The following is a 15,367-nucleotide window of genomic DNA, read 5'->3' on the forward strand; positions in this document are numbered from 1 at the left end:
TTTTCTCCCATCTCTTTGCCCCCTCCGAGCTCTTTCTCAATTACCCTACATCATCTCTCCTCCCACGCCACCTACCCGTCTGCTCTCTCCCGTCCCTTCTTTCCGCCACTCCCCGCCCCTTTCCCAGCCTCCATTTGTCCCACTCTTCCTTTTTCTCGCCCGGCTCATCTCCCTCCCCGTCCAACTCAAGCTCAGTCTCTCTCTCGTCTCTCTCCCTCTCCACAGCAGACCGGAGGGTTACAGTTTGCCTGTCTCTCTGTCTCACACCACAGCAGACTCCCCCATAATAAACGCGAGTGGTGGGCGTTTGCCTACTAAAGATGAGAGAATCCTCCATCAGCGCTAGATCCGTGTGCGAGCCCTCTGCGTTGGAAGTGGGACAGGCACTTTCCCTAGCTGCAGGAAGTAAAACCAGCCTTTACCAGATATCTTGTCCCCCCCACAGCAGCAGAGCCCTGCAATAGCAGCGCTCGAATCACAGCACAATTTGGCTGTGCTCGCCTGTATTGTCCACAGCCTTTGTTTCTTTCTCCGATCACAGAAATAATAGTTGATGATAAAGAAGCAGTGGGGGGAATCCAATCGATTGCCATAATTCCTCCACCTTAGCATTTATACTTCTTGTTATTCATGGGGCGGGGTAATCCATTCCTTACACTTGCAAGGGTTTTGTCGTTTGATCAAGTAGACAGCTTTCCCCTACTGAAAAATGGGATCGCTTCTTATGCCTAACAAAAACTTTCAACGGTGGATTTAGCTGGACGTTTGGCAGATGTTTAAGGACTTGCTATCATTTCCGATATGCGTAGGACTTGACAAAAAGCTTAATACCTATTACATAAACGTGTGCGTGCGTGAGTAAATGCATCCTCACTCATTTTACCGATGTGTGTGTGCTGCACGTGCCAGTCTATGACTGTCACTAAAGAAATATGCTTAAAAGACTATAATGAATTGACCCGAAGCCTCATAAGCTCTGTTACTTGCCTTATACGGCTCTCCGAAAAACCTGAAAATAGGTGAGCCCGCATAAAATAGAGTAAATGTGCATAGAAATTATTGGTAATTGGCTGTATGTGAGTAGCAGTATTAAAATGCGTCGGAGATATCAACTCCAGTCTATACTAGCGTGTAACATTTACATTCAAACAACTACTCTGTAGCAACATGAAATGGCACCCTCCCTTTAATGTGTGCATTACTCCCGTTCCCTTTAGTGGAAGTTCCTTGTGATACCCAGAGGAGAATAGATGCTTACATGTCTTTAGCGTCCTTTCCTTGTTGCAGGGGTGTTTGAACCGTGAGTGATTGTATGCGTTTTATACTTGCCCCTAGTAGGTGGGTGCCTGTCGCCACATATACGTAAAACCATCTAGTGCATATGCATGCACCAGCAGCTGCTGATTTTACAGAGCACGTGGCAATGAGCCCCATCTGTCTCAGAACAAAACTGAGACCCATATGTGTGGTAAGGACGGCATTTCAAGATGAAACCTGAATTTCCTGGCTTCTTTCATTATGAGACTAACGGTTATCCCCTACATTTTCAAAATGGTGCGCCGGGTTTTAGTCCTGGGATTCCCATTAAAGTCAGTGACCTCCGGTTTGTTTAAGGGTATTTACTGAGAATAAGCCTTGAGTAGAAGATGAAACTCTTCCCAAGCCAGGCAAACCAGTATCCTTTCCATTCTGTTGTAATAACCAGCCGAGTTATTGTGACATATGCCATAGCTGCGGCTGGGGAAGCAACATGACCTATAGGCTTAGCTGAAACGATGCTGTTTGCACAGTGACGGTGTATTATAAACAATGAATAGAAAAATGCATGTAGTTTCGCGGTTGGTGTGTATACTCACTCTTCTGGCAAGGCATGGGTACAGGTGTGGCACCTCCTGTCTGATGAGGGCCACCCCAGAGACAGGCTGACTTCTCCCTCCCCTCTCAACGCCTGAAAGGCTTCATTTGACTATTAAGATCTGTGATAGCGCCTGAAAAATTATTTCAGAAGGCGATGGAACATCCACAGGGCAATGAATGAGGCGCACGTGCTCACAAGTCCGGCCACGCTTGCAGGCACGCTGGTGCATCGACGATTTATGGGCAGACCCTACGCTCTTTAAAGCAAATGAGATGGTTGCCATTGCTTTCGATGGGAGCAAGACTGGGGTCTCTTCGAGCTAAGGCATGCGAATGGTTGATGACATGGTAAAAGATTGCCACGAAGACGTATTGCCTCATCGTCTTAAACTGATGATCTGTTATGTGGGTTTGGGGGGGATGAGGAACCACACTAGGGTTTTTGTTTTCTATCTAAATGATTTGCAAAACATGATTGTAGAACTAAGAACAAATCAGGCACTCCCAGTAGCTACCAAAGAGTGACGTTTACAATGTGCCAATAACCACCGGTCAGTGCAAAGGTGTTGAACTGATTTCTTTAAAACTCACACACACCGAGAGAACTAAAAAAGTCAATTATATAATAAAAAGAAATACATCCCTGGCCCTATTCCACGTGGTAATATTTGTTAGGTTGTTGGACTGGGAGCACATTAGGCCTCCAGCAACTGTTAGATAGGTTCTGTTTGTTGTGTATCCCCAGCACCCCCATATTGACTGTGGTAATGGAATGGTCCACCAGAGTTCAGGATCAAATAACCGCTCTGACAAAATGGGAGTGTTTGCTGTGTAAAGAATTGGAAGCCTTTCAGATGTTGAATATAACCAGGATCTATAATTTTAGAACAATGCACACATGCAATACAACAGATAAGATTACATCAACTAAAAGCTGCAAAATATTGTTCCTGCACCTTCTGGCTTTTGTCTCAGAATATTGTCCCCTGCTGGGGCAATATTTTGCCCCTATTGACCTCCAAAAGCGATCAGGTATGCAGCCTCCCGGAAGAGGCTAGGCCTTGTTGCAAAGAGCTTTGGCTCAGCAGTCTCCATGCCAGAGAGGCAACAGATGAGCTCTGGATTAAGGGGTATGAGTGGATGAGAGTATGTGAACAACGAAAGGTCACTGTGAAAGAGTGTCTGCATATTTGGGCTAACTGGAGATTTTTCTTTAGTTCAGAGAACTTCCCTGGGAACATGAAATCTGTAACAACACAGAAAACACAGAAAGTTCTTCCCATAATTGTTAATTGTGTGCACAGAGCTATATATTATGGAGCTAAGTAATCCTCTCTTTTTAGAGGTATTTACATGAAGTGTTCATATGACAATGGAGCTCTCTCTTCTGTAAAGCTACGTGTATTAGATACCCAGGGAGATATGCACTAACTCCCAAGACCCACTTATTGTCCTTCAGTGATGTGCAGGAGGCATCTAAAAGGGAAGGCTGAGCTATTTGTGTCCAGCGACTGAGAAAATAAGTCACACAGGCAAAAATGAATTCTTCCATCACTTGTAAAAAACACATGTTCCGTCCTTGTGCCCTGGCTTTCAGACCGATGCGAGTCTGTAACTAGATATAAAGGTGGTTCTTGACAGAAAAGCATCTTTACATTTAAAGTAACTGTAATAAGCAAAGTCCCTGCGAATGAGAAGCGAAAAGACATTCAGAAGACGCGCACGAAAAGGAGGAAATCAGTTTGCAGACGCTAAGAGAGACGATCAGCCTCAGGAAATAAAAATAACGTTACTTCCCAAATTGATTTAACTCTAGGTATCTCCATAAATTAATACTATTGTCCCTCTGTTGACGTGTATCCTGCATAATCTGTACATTTACCTAGAGAAATATTCATCTGTTAAAAGCTTTGGGCTGTATTCTGATGTCATGCCCATCTGGATAACGCCGGAGTAACTCCGTTATAATCACGGATACACTTGAGTACATCCGGAGTAACTTCATCAAGAGAACAGAATTTGGCCCAGCGGGGGGATAGTTTCAGCGCATTTGAGGATAAGAAGTAAAATAACCCCGAACCTAAAACGTGCCCTGGAAAGTTTCGAGGTCTTTGGAGAATCTCACTCCGGCTTGGATTTCTAGGACTGCGTGAGGCAATCATAGGGCCCTGCCATTTGATCCTTCGCCTTTTCTCTGCTTAAGGGATCGGTCAGGGCACTAACCTACAAAGTTTGATCCGCAGCGACAGAAGCTTCCTGCTCAGAGACCTTGAGTTCCCCGGCCCCAAACAGCTGGGTGACACTGGGAAGATTTTACACCCCCTGTATTGCTAAAGAATCAGAGACTTGGAGAGCAGATTGTACCGCCGAGAGCCCGCGACCCTGCTCCCTTTAGTGACAAACAACAGGCAAGCTGGACACAGGACCTGTCCCTTCTCCGCTCTGGAGCTGGGCAGTCCTCTGCCCGCCTTAGCCCAAGCGCAGCCTGGGGGATGAAGCGGGGAGTCGGAGAGCCGGTCTCCGAAGGGAAGACAATGAAGATCCCGGGGCGTCGCTGCGGTACAACCCCGGGGACAGGAGTTCAGTGATACCGGGGCTGTACGTTGTACAGCACATCCTCCTACGGTATCAGCTGGATTCACTGGTAGCCTGAACAGGTAAAAAGTGAAATAACTAGTTGACGATACCTACGCAGACTTGAGCCGCACAATGGGATGGAACAGGTTTAAATGACGCACTCGCACTTCCCCTGCTTTGGCTCTCGTCTTCTCATTCCTTTGCCTCCAGTTATCTAACTCCAGAGGCAAAATTCCTTATTTTAATAAGGTTTGTTAGCTGTGACTTGGGCTTTTACCTCCCACGCTCCTAGACTCTGAAAAGAGATTGAGAATCTCTCGCTCCTAAATCCCCTTTTCTGGAAACCCGGAAAACTGGTCTTATCTCTTTCTCCCTAATCTGTCCATCCATTTTCTTTATTATACTTTGCAAATAATATATTCAAAACAGATTGAAAATAATAGATGAGCATCGTCTCCGGGATACAGCTCCACATACATTTTCCTTCCCTAGCATAAGAGACTGAAGTTTTCTTAATTCCCCTGATCTAGTACCAAAGCTTTCATTGCACTATAAGTATAACATGTTGGCGCTAATCATTCAAATAGCCACATTTTAAATTCATTATATTGTTTCGCAATTTCTCCACTCCATGTTTTGTTTCTGAACTAATTTGCAGCCTGCATCGTTCAAAGCTATGAAACAGAGACCTATTTCTCAGTCTCACACTGAAATACAAGAGGCTTGGGGTCACTGCAAACAGCTAAATTAGCTTTTCTAGCTTTCATTTTCTTTACACTTTAGAAGTCGCTAAATATGAGACTATGTCATAACTTATTTATAGCAAGCCGGCGTCAAAGCAGACAATTCTGGCTTATTTATTCAGACACTTTCTCCAAAGAGAACTCTAAGTATTCTAAGCCGGGCTCCACTGATCCCTAAAATGAAAATATTTCCATGTAAACAAAATTTAAACACATTTTTAAAAAAATCTTCAGACTTCAGAAAACAACATCTGTGGGACTGTCACCAGCGTCTGTCCCCTTTACTTTCCCCCATCCCAAACAGACCCCAAGAGCTACAGTACAGGGTTTGGGAAATAAAATCCATAAAAGTTGCTTGCTTTTACAAAAACAATACACACGAAGCTTTAAATGACTTCTGTGCCATTGGAAGTAGTGCCTGAACTCAGTACCAGGACAGGAACCTCCTAAGAACAAAATCTGGACCAACCTTTTAGTCTTAGGTGTTCCTCTTGCTCCTCCTTCAGAGTCTGCACATTCAGCTCCACAAATTACTAAATAAGTGACACGGCTCATCCGTTCTCCTTTTCACTTTTTAGGACTATATCGTCAATTTTCTTTATCTGCAATGGATTTTGGTATTGGTACTTCTCGCTTAGACAGAAAGGAGACGAAATTCTATTCGTTTACATGGTTTTATTGTTGTAAACATTAAAATTGTCTTTCCCAAAGAAAGAGTTTATCAGGGAAAAAAAAATTCAGCGTCTCTAACTGTCATACACCATAGAAAAAAAGGCAGTGACTTGTATAATGTGCCATACTGGAAATATACAAAGAAAAATACTACAGAATATGGCAATATTAAAAATATTACTCAAACATAAAATAATATATTAACCGACAATTTTAGACATAAAAAACAAAACAAAAAATTCAAAGTGCTCAGTAATTTCCAGGGAGTTATATATATTATAAGCACTCTGGAAACAGTCAAAAGCTGCTGCATGCAAGATTTGTTTAGCTTTAGACAACAAAATAATCAAGATATAAACTTTTTTTAATCAACATCAACAGTACATACAACACTTACAAACAAGGAATGTTGGACGGTGTTTACAAACACTATGTGCCCCTTTGTCCAAGATTTCGGTTTTGTAATACTTGTGCCCACCTATTTTACAACTGAGAAAATGTTTGAAGCTTAGATAACTACCAATCTTTATAAAATCTAACAGACTACATAGTGTCTGAAATACTATTTATAGAATATAGACATTACTGAAATAGCAAGTGCCTATAACATTATCGTCCTGGAATCATCATGCTTTCCCATTTCATTGAGTTACTTAATTCTCTTTATTTGAAAACACATTTATGTTCTTCCTTTTAGAATTGGTTTTTAATATTTATTCATAAATAGGCACAGAATAATTTAAAGAGCCAAACTGCATCTGATAAATGTACAAGCCTTTGCCTTCTTTAATTTCATGCCACCCACGCAACATTTAGTTTTTAGTATATATTACAGCTTTCTTTTACGTCAGAAAACTTTAGTCTTTAAGAGGGTGAGACTTGTGGGTCACCTTAGTACTTTGTCATCATATGAGTCTTAGTCCGGCGTTGCCAAATATGATCGTCTTTTTAATCAGAAGTCCTCTTAATAATATTTTGAGCCGATAATAAAAAGCTTATACCACAGTATTTAAGTTGTCCTTGTTCATCATCTGAATCCTTGATGCCCCAGAGCCAAAATGCCCATTCACCTTCTGCCTTCAGGAGGTTAGCAACAGTTTTGGGGATGGGAATCTGGCATCCAAAGGTGCTGCTTTGCGCACAGGTGAATTCCCCTTCAGACAGGTCGAGTTTATTTTCTTTAAAGTTCACTTTAAGTGCACGGGAAGAGTCTTAAAAAGGTAAAGTGTCCAGAAAAAGTTTGTCGATTATTGCTGGAGGTGGCACCAAATCTTCTAGTTTCAGATAGAAAATGCGTTGCAGCCCCTGTGTGCAAAGGGTGCGAAGTTCAGGGAGCTTCCCCAAGAGTTTGGACAAATAATTGGGGCGATTCAAACCTCCGTTATTGAAAGTCACATGGTCTTTGAGACAATTCACAATCTTGTTCTGAAGTTCTTCCACCCTCTTGGGTTCCTTTAGCCCATGCCTCTCTGCAAAAGACAAGGATGTGGGACATCACAGGTTTGACAATGTGGATACCAGAACAGGGCAACTGGGCTGTGTAGTGATGTTGAAACACCAAAACACAAGAAGGTAGAGCTGTACTGACCTGTTACCATAGCCAGGGCAGCGATGCATGAGAAGGCAGATATGTCGATGTTCATATTTTGCAAGTTGGAGGAGAATTCAACAATGGAATCAATCCATTCTCCAAAGCCACGGACACACTGCAACCTGTGCAGGACCACCCCATTGCAAAAGATAAGCTTGCCCTCCACTGGGCTGGACCTGCAATTAATACAAGGTGGGGGGGGGGGGGGAGAAGAAGCGAGAAAGAGAAAGGGGGGAAAAAGAAAAGATAAGCTAAACAACTAATTACGTGAAGAGCAATAAATGGAGGATTTAAGAGGCACCTAATTACCCAGGAGTTAATAAAACGCAGATCAGTGGACCATGAAAGGATTTGATTTCATAATAATCTAGAAGTTGCCTTTTGAATGTTGGCCATTTACCTGTATGCTAGCCGCAGCACAAACAGTTCCAAGAAAGCGGATTCGAAGAGGAGGTCCTGATCCGGTTTAGAGAGGTCAGTGAAACCAGGGATTTTTTCTGCCCATCCTCGGATGATCTCCATGGAGCCGGTCAAGAGATCATAAAACTGCTGGATATGCTGAGTGTCATCTCCGCTCATCTGGTAGTCAGGGTTAGCCTGGAACTGGAATTTCATTTTAAAAAGCACTTAATGAGGTTCTCTAAAATATATAACCCGTGAAATTGCTAACCCCATTTCTAGTAGGGGAGCCAGGTTTTTATAACAATTAAACCTCTCTCTGACCAGTAAGGAAATGAGATGTTCCAGGGCAATTAATTCAATTAGGGATGGTGCTATGAGGTCGCTGCTTTGAATATGTAAATTGCCATTTCTATACAGACTAAACAGAGGGTCACCCTGCATTGAGAAGCGTTCACTCTTATCTGCACAACACAATTAGCAAGTTAGTATTCATGCCAGTCCCGATGTTAGCCTCCTGGAAAGCCTGGTAACCCCTTAATAAAAGTTATAGAACTTTATATATTTTAATCCCCCCCCCCCCCCCAGTCATTAGATGCTGTATTTCCGCGCAGCTGGAATAACACCGAATATTCTTGCTAGGCTACCTTCTCCCTCACTCCCAGGCCAGTTTGCCACAGGATCACTACTCAGTGCATGGACTACCGGCTTTCAGGGTGTGTAGAAGCTGAACAGCATGTGCTCAGAGTATACACGGGTGCCTGACAATGTCACGATAGTCCCGAAACTCTGTGGAACAAATGGGACCGACATCTGCAGGGTGTGCGTCTTGCTCGTGGTGAGTGAAGGGGGGGGGTCGGTCACTGTTCTCTCTCTCTCTCTGCATATGGGCACGTGTGTGCGTGTTTGCAGCTATGTCTGTATGTTAGTATTGTCTCCAGCTTACCCTGGAATAGTCCAGGCTGCTCATAGCCGGGTTGGAGTCGACATGGGCTCTCACCAGGGCACTGATCAGACTCACCGGGGGAGAGGGGGGTGAGGGCTCCTGGGGGCTCTTCGGTTTGGATGGTAAGCGACCCCTTCGGCCTTTTAAGCTGTCTGTGCGAACCACTGCGAAAGAAAAGGACGTTCAGCGTTCCTTCCCCCCACCTATAACACACGAGAGTGAAACACACAGATGCTGCCCCCCCCCCCCCGCTATGGGTACCAACCTAGACTGGATGTGTATAAATCTCCAAGGCTGCAAGGCTACAGCCGAGAAGGGTAACACAAAGAAATGCTGCTTTATTTTATTTCTTATTCCAAGGGGATCCTATTTGAATCAAAAGCGCCGTGGCTCTCCGGGATCATGCTCCCAGCTGAGGCCTGGCACAAAGACCTTCTGGGGTGGGGGTGGGCGGAGGGGGAACAGAAAGGATGCGTGGGGGAGGGTGTAGCTGAGAGGAAAGGGCCGGGGGACGCTGAAGACCTACCTTCTTTGACCATGCCAACTGCAAGGCACTTTTGAAACCGACAATACTGACAGCGATTTCTGCGGCGTTTGTCAACTGGACAGTTTTTATTCGCTAAACACACGTATTTGGCGTTTTTCTGGACAGTGCGCTGCACGGAGAGAAGGAAACGACAAATTATTTGTTAATTTCCATTACATTCTGCAGCCCCCAACTGATCCAGTTAAAGTGCCTACAAGGCTGGGATTCCCCCCTCCCCTCCCTTTTTTTCCAGGGCATTTAACAGAAGAAAATTGATAGCGTTAACATTTGAGCTAACCTTGCAGCTCCTAGCAGTGTTTTATATGCCAAGAGAAGGAGAAGGAGACGCTCAGTAAATACAAATCCGTGGGCATTCATATTATTTACATTCCTTGGAGACCTTCTCCATTTAAAATGATAAGATTATTCAATCAGGATGGTGAAATAAAGAGATCACTTAATTTTACCATAGGGAATTCTGTTCCACTTGGTTAGCTTAGACACGGTTCTCTGTCCTAACCAATTTCAATCTGAAGGGGAAGGCAGCTTCTAGCACATGCAAATGCCTCCTGTTCAACTCCTGCACGCAACTTCTCGCCAAGGATCTGCAGCCATTTGGGGCGGGCCCCACGGACACCAGTGTGTCTTGGCCCATTGCAGCGGGGAGTTTTGCAAAAACTACATCGGGCTTAGAGGAGCACAAGGCGCCGTTATTTGCAGACATTTGCCCTCCTCTCCTGCTTGCTCCTTCTGTGTTTGCCGTTCTCCCCTCCCTCCCTCCCTCCCAGTGGGATCTGCGCCTGAGCTTCTTGGCCAGGCTGTTGCTTTGCCTTGGTGTGGGTGAGCACAGGACGGGGATCCCTTTGGAGTTTGTGAATTAACCCCTTCCGCCACCCTCCCCACGCTCGCTCAGCACCTCCAGCTCACCTTGAAGAAACCTTTGCAGCCCTCACAAGTACGCACTCCGTAGTGCTGGCAGGCCGCGTTGTCCCCGCACACAGCGCAGAGGCCCTCGTTGGATGGAGACCCCCGGGAAGGAGGGGATGGCACCTGGGTGTCCAGCAGCTGGGACGCATGTCCAATCTGTAGCCCTGGGAAGCCCATGGATGCCTGTTTGCGGATGGGATTGGGCACTGCAAATGTCTGGCCATCGACTACATGGTGGGCCCCGGATGGCTCGGGGTTCATGGGCACGTGGAGGGGCCCGTCAAATCGCATCTGGCAGCTGGACACGGGGGTTCCTGGGGGTGATTGCTTAAATGAGAATAAGGAGAGTCTGGACACCGGCGTTTTCCTCTGCTCGATCATGTGGGTGGTGGCCACGTAATTCTGGTGGAAGTTGTGGAGGGAGCCAGGGTCGTCCCACATGGGGCTGTGCTGCACCTGGAAGCCGGGGGTGGTGGGAGTCGGGGGCGACGAAGGCTTGTAGTAAACGGAGCCCGAATGAGGCATCATCTCCTCCGACTGAGGGGGGAGGTGGTTGTGTTGCTGGTAGCTGTGCATCTGAATGTCTTCCACTTTAATAGAGGACTGCTGTCCGGACAGGGGCATTTGGTACAAGCAAGGTGGCTTCACGTCGTAGCTTGTGCTGTAGTTGTCCATAAAGGTACTGAAGCTGGGGAGAGAAGTGGTGGCAGTGATTTCAGTGTTGGTGAGGTCCATGCTAAACTTGACAAACTCTGGAGTTAAGAAATCGGAGCTGTATTCTCCTGAAGAGTGGTAACTGTAGCTCTGGGAAGCTGGGCTGGCTCCTTGAGGCGATGACCCATACTGAGCCTGAACACAGGGCATGGCTGGAAATGAAACAGTGTAATATATACTCAGCCTGGTCAACTGCATACTTTCTCCCCTGCTTTGTACACCTGCTTTCTACAACACTGCGGGCCACATTAGGAAGCCGCACACACTTCTTATTGCGCAAAGAAAAGGTGTTCACAGGGGATAAAAAGAGATTACACTAAAGTACATAGAGCTCTGATGTCTGTGAATGTTTACAGTGCATAGTGTACCCCCAAAATGTCTTTCAGGCCCCCACAAACAGACCGAATGAGCGCCAGTCGCTTTATTTCTGTGTACAATGATATTTTCAGCTAGTTCATTTGTAAAGAAACACGATGAAGTGAGTTGCACAATGTGAAGTTGTTTGGAACACATCTACGCACGTGTCTTACTTATGTTACTTGGCTTTCAGTGTGAAGTTGTTTCTTTTGAATATTAAAGAAATTAAGCTCACAAACCTTCAGCCGAGTTACAGGCGTTTTCGAGGGAATTAAAGGTGGACAGTGTCGGAATTCAATGGAGACAAAGTTTCCAAGATTTTAGAAAATCAGTGAGGACTCCAGACTGCCCAGTACGTTCTCTGAAACAGACACAATAGACTTTATGTTCAGATTTACTAAGGACTGGTTTGAAACAAATGTAGTATCACAAAACCGTGAGCTTCTCTAGTACAAGAGCTTGCCTGTTTTAGTAAGAGGCATTGTGCGGCCTTTTAATGAAGAAATCAGACCTAAAATAGTTTAAGAAAAGAGCTAGTCAGAGCGAATATGAAATGTTGTCCTTGTGGCATTTTGGCATATAAACTAGTTCTCCCAAAGAGTTATTATCGGGAAGAAAACTTACTGAAAGCAGGTTGATATTTACATTATTATTTTTAATTGTTTTTTGTTCTACTATTTCCACGGAAGGGAAAATTGATTGGATTTTTAACACATATCCCCTCCCCAAATAACAGCTGAGTCCAGTTATTGAAGAACAAAAGGGGGAAGGCACCGTTTTGCACCTTCCCTTGAAAGTCCCTACAATCCAATGTGACTTTTAACGACAGCTCTAAAAAGGGGCATAGATGACAATGAACAACGTTAAATAAGGTAACTAGACAATCAAAGAAGCCAAAGGAGTTTCAGATTAAAGAAACCTGGTTAACAGTGCTGTAAAATGCTTCCAGTGGATGCGCTTACCCAGGGAAATCTTGATTAACAATAAATGAACGCCGCCTAATATATGTTCTCTTTGTTTTCTAACTATGCACAACTAAAGTCAAAAAGGGACATGTGAAATAAACAGAGCCCCCGGCTCCTTTAAGCAGGAGTGACTTTAAACGCCCACCAATACTATTTGCTTCATAGTGTGACACCTTACACAAGTAACACATTACCAGTGGTAGAACCACAAACTTAATATACACCCTGCCGGGTGAAACAAACCATGTTAACGTCCCTAACATCTCCAGACTGCCTTGATACCACAGACAGCGACTACGCATCTTCATTCCAACTCCACTTCATCCAAATATCCACTCCTTTCTCTTCCACTAATTAACGCCTGGCCTGACGGCTTGCTTTGTTGATGGTCAGTGTACACTAAGTAAATAGCAGGTTGGGGGGAGGGGAAAGGATCACCGCCGAAAAGAATAACTCCGCTCCATGAAACTAGCAGGAAGCCTTGCAAGCCACCCCTGCAAGCTTATAACACGCGCACGGCAGCAATAAATATAAAAAGGCAACTAAGTGCTAGGACACTAAAGAACTCTATGGAGCTGCCTTATACCACCAGCACCGGTTGCTAACCTTGGAGATGGAGAGAGAAAAATGTTCCCAAGCAGAACTTTCCTCCTGCTATTTAACCGTGGAAGTTCAGGCCCCAGCTACACGCGTTTACCTGAACAGCCCAACTTCGACATTCTAGGTCTGCCAAACAGGTGAAAGTTACAGCAGACAGACAGGGGCAGATTCTTGCACCAAAGTTGATTTCATGTTCGCATCTTTTACAGAACCAGATCGGAGGCTCACTGAGCGATGAATTAACCGAATGACATTTTGGAAATACAGTATAGAAGAAGGTGGCATTTGAAAACCACACACACAATATTTTAACGCCTCCTATTTCCATCTACCCTCCCAGCCCCCTCCACTGAAGTCCATTGTGAAGACTGAGGGCATCCTGCACAGGGCTGTAAATCAACGACAAGATTAAACAGGGGGATTTTACAAAAATCAATACTCACTTGTTAGCAATGTCTTTTTCATTCATTCAACCGTCTGCACAACAGGTTCCCAGGGGCAGATCGGCGGATAAAGCCACCGATGACGGAGCACTTGCTAGTTATTCTCTATTGGGAAGTACAGTACTAGTAAAGCACAGTGCGAGCAAGCCGGACAGACTGGCCCTTCCCTCCAATGTGCCTTTGTTTATGTGGGCTCCGTATTCCACAGCCAACATGCACCTAAAGTCTCCAAGCGTCAGTGCACGTCAGTGCCGCCCGCCCAATCAGCCATTCGAGGGGCTGGATCTCTCGCCACAGTTGGCCAGTTCTTGCTTTGGTAAATTTCCGACGTGACATCACCAAGAGTGCAGATTTTAAGGTGGGAACAAGCCCCCTCGGTTCACCTTGTTACAGCTTTTCCAAAATAGGTGCAATCCCCCCGCACTTACACCCCCTAGATGTGCTAGACTGTAAACAAAGAACTAGATTTCCCCCCCACAGCCCCCCACGCCGTGTCATACACCTTAGAGGATCTCTCTGCGGCTCTCTGCACGCAGGCACACTGTATAATAACGTGTGTTGCTCTGTCTGCAGGGGGTCTGCTAAGTTGTGTGTCTATACCACAGTACGGTACGGGGATTTTTCTTGCACACGTACATACATATGGACATCGCTACTTTCATCATTTGTTAGATACAGATTTCCCCCCTTCTTTGTGACCCACGGAGGCATTTTCTACAGCTAGAAATGAGGACCTCTCTCCCCCCCAAAAACAAACAGCAGCGCCTGTTAGCACCAGCTTCACTGTCTCCAGGCTTATTTGAGAGAATGTTTTATTACTCGCCGCAGAGCAATCGTCATTGTTTAAAATCTGAGTCCGCCGGTGCCTTGAAATCATCTTTCTCTCAAAACAATACAGCTTCACGCAACAGGTTGTCCAATTGTTAGGAAAATGGGGGGGGGGGGTTGGTTTACATCTCACAGCATATTTTCAGCGCTTGCACCACTTAACAGTGCTAATTAAAGGCATTGGAAATGCATATTTGTTTTTGGAGGAAAGTTCCTGGCCCGCCGTGGACAACGTCTCTGTCTGTACGCGGGGAATAAAGAACCCGCTTGTACGGAGTTACACGCATTCTACTTTAACTTATGCAATGTAAAAGCATGGCTGCAATACCTCTGTGCTCTACCGAGAGAAAAAGTGCAGAGCAAGGGTGATGGTGGGGGGTGCCCTTTACTCAGATCAGGGTAATACTAGAAGCTGTCACACAGCCCTGTCTCTGCTTTGCATGTTAACCCACTGAAATAGGCTAGGAGTGGGCACTCCAACTCACAGAAGGAAGGAAAGGCGTGCAGAAAATGCCTGCTAAAAGGAGATATACTTGCCTGTACATAATAGGAACAATTATAGGGTTCCCGCAAGAGCCACACCTGTCCCCACCTCCCCTTTTGCCGGAGGAAAAGCTGGCTCTCGACCTGAGGGTATGGTCTGTGCTTTATGTTTTATCCCCTTCCCCTGCAGGCCATGACCCCTTCGGAGACCGTCCGGGTGTCCCTGCCCAGCTCCTGCCCGGTAGTCTTCAATGGGGTTTCATTAAACCTCCAGGGAGGCACCTCATCTATCCTGGTTCCCCCGACGACTGCAGCATCTGACTTCCCTGTGCTGGGGTTCAAAGCTCTGTTAACCTGACGCCCACGCTGCAAGGAAGCAGCTCCCTTTGGATGGCTCCCCCACCCCATCAGCGGGAAGGGGCTTGCCCTGCTACAACTCCTCTGACCCTCTTTGCAGCCAGGACGCTGTGTCTGCGCCGGGCGGCCGGGGGCAGCCCACCCCTTTCGCCCCGGGCGTCACACGGGAGCTATGTTTGGCAGCGCTATAAATAGCCCCGGGCGTCCCAGGCGCGCCGCGCGAGGGGAACCTGAAGCAGCCACCTTAAGCTCGGCGGCGGCTGCAGGCTGGGGCGAGCGGCAGACGGGGAGGGGGCTCATTAGCATGAGCGCAGCAGCGTCAGCCGCCGCCCGTGGGCTGAAGCGAACGAAAGGGAAAAAGTGAGAGTTGGGCGGGGCGGCG

At 46.0% G+C, this 15,367-nt stretch overlaps 1 protein-coding gene across 4 annotated transcripts; it reads right to left on the reverse strand.

Annotated features, from left to right (window-relative positions):
* Window positions 1-5,740: 5,740 nt before the first annotated feature.
* On the reverse strand, window positions 5,741-13,696 carry NR4A2 (nuclear receptor subfamily 4 group A member 2). 4 transcript variants are annotated; one of them, XM_073305515.2, is made up of 8 exons: window positions 13,318-13,696; window positions 11,549-11,670; window positions 10,239-10,926; window positions 9,312-9,441; window positions 8,786-8,949; window positions 7,841-8,043; window positions 7,438-7,616; window positions 5,741-7,318 (listed from the first exon to the last, which is right to left on the reverse strand). In XM_073305515.2, exons 3-8 carry the CDS (start codon window positions 10,911-10,913, stop codon window positions 7,062-7,064), a joined length of 1,608 nt encoding a protein of 535 aa, XP_073161616.1. In that variant the 5' UTR covers window positions 10,914-10,926; window positions 11,549-11,670; window positions 13,318-13,696; the 3' UTR covers window positions 5,741-7,061. The 4 variants fall into 4 exon arrangements, with proteins under 4 accessions (XP_073161616.1, XP_073161614.1, XP_073161615.1 ...); XM_073305513.2 differs by having other exon boundaries at window positions 10,239-11,104; XM_073305514.2 differs by lacking the exons at window positions 11,549-11,670; window positions 13,318-13,696 and having other exon boundaries at window positions 8,861-8,949; window positions 10,239-11,520.
* Between the last annotated feature and the right edge of the window lie 1,671 nt (window positions 13,697-15,367).

Source organism: Lepidochelys kempii, chromosome 11 (genome assembly GCF_965140285.1).
Source record: "Lepidochelys kempii isolate rLepKem1 chromosome 11, rLepKem1.hap1, whole genome shotgun sequence".
In the NCBI taxonomy this organism is placed as follows: Eukaryota; Metazoa; Chordata; order Testudines; family Cheloniidae; genus Lepidochelys; species Lepidochelys kempii.

Bases quoted from the DNA above. Each gene is read 5' to 3' on its own strand.
- NR4A2 (XM_073305512.2), bottom strand. From the start codon at position 11,150: ATGCAGTTGACCAGGCTGAGTATATATTACACTGTTTCATTTCCAGCC. The intron at 8,950-9,311 runs GTAGGTCTTCAG...TTTCTTTCGCAG, and splicing joins AGTTGGCATGGTCAAAGAAG to TGGTTCGCACAGACAGCTTA. The intron at 7,617-7,840 runs GTAAATGGCCAA...TATTAATTGCAG, and splicing joins GTGCTGCGGCTAGCATACAG to GTCCAGCCCAGTGGAGGGCA.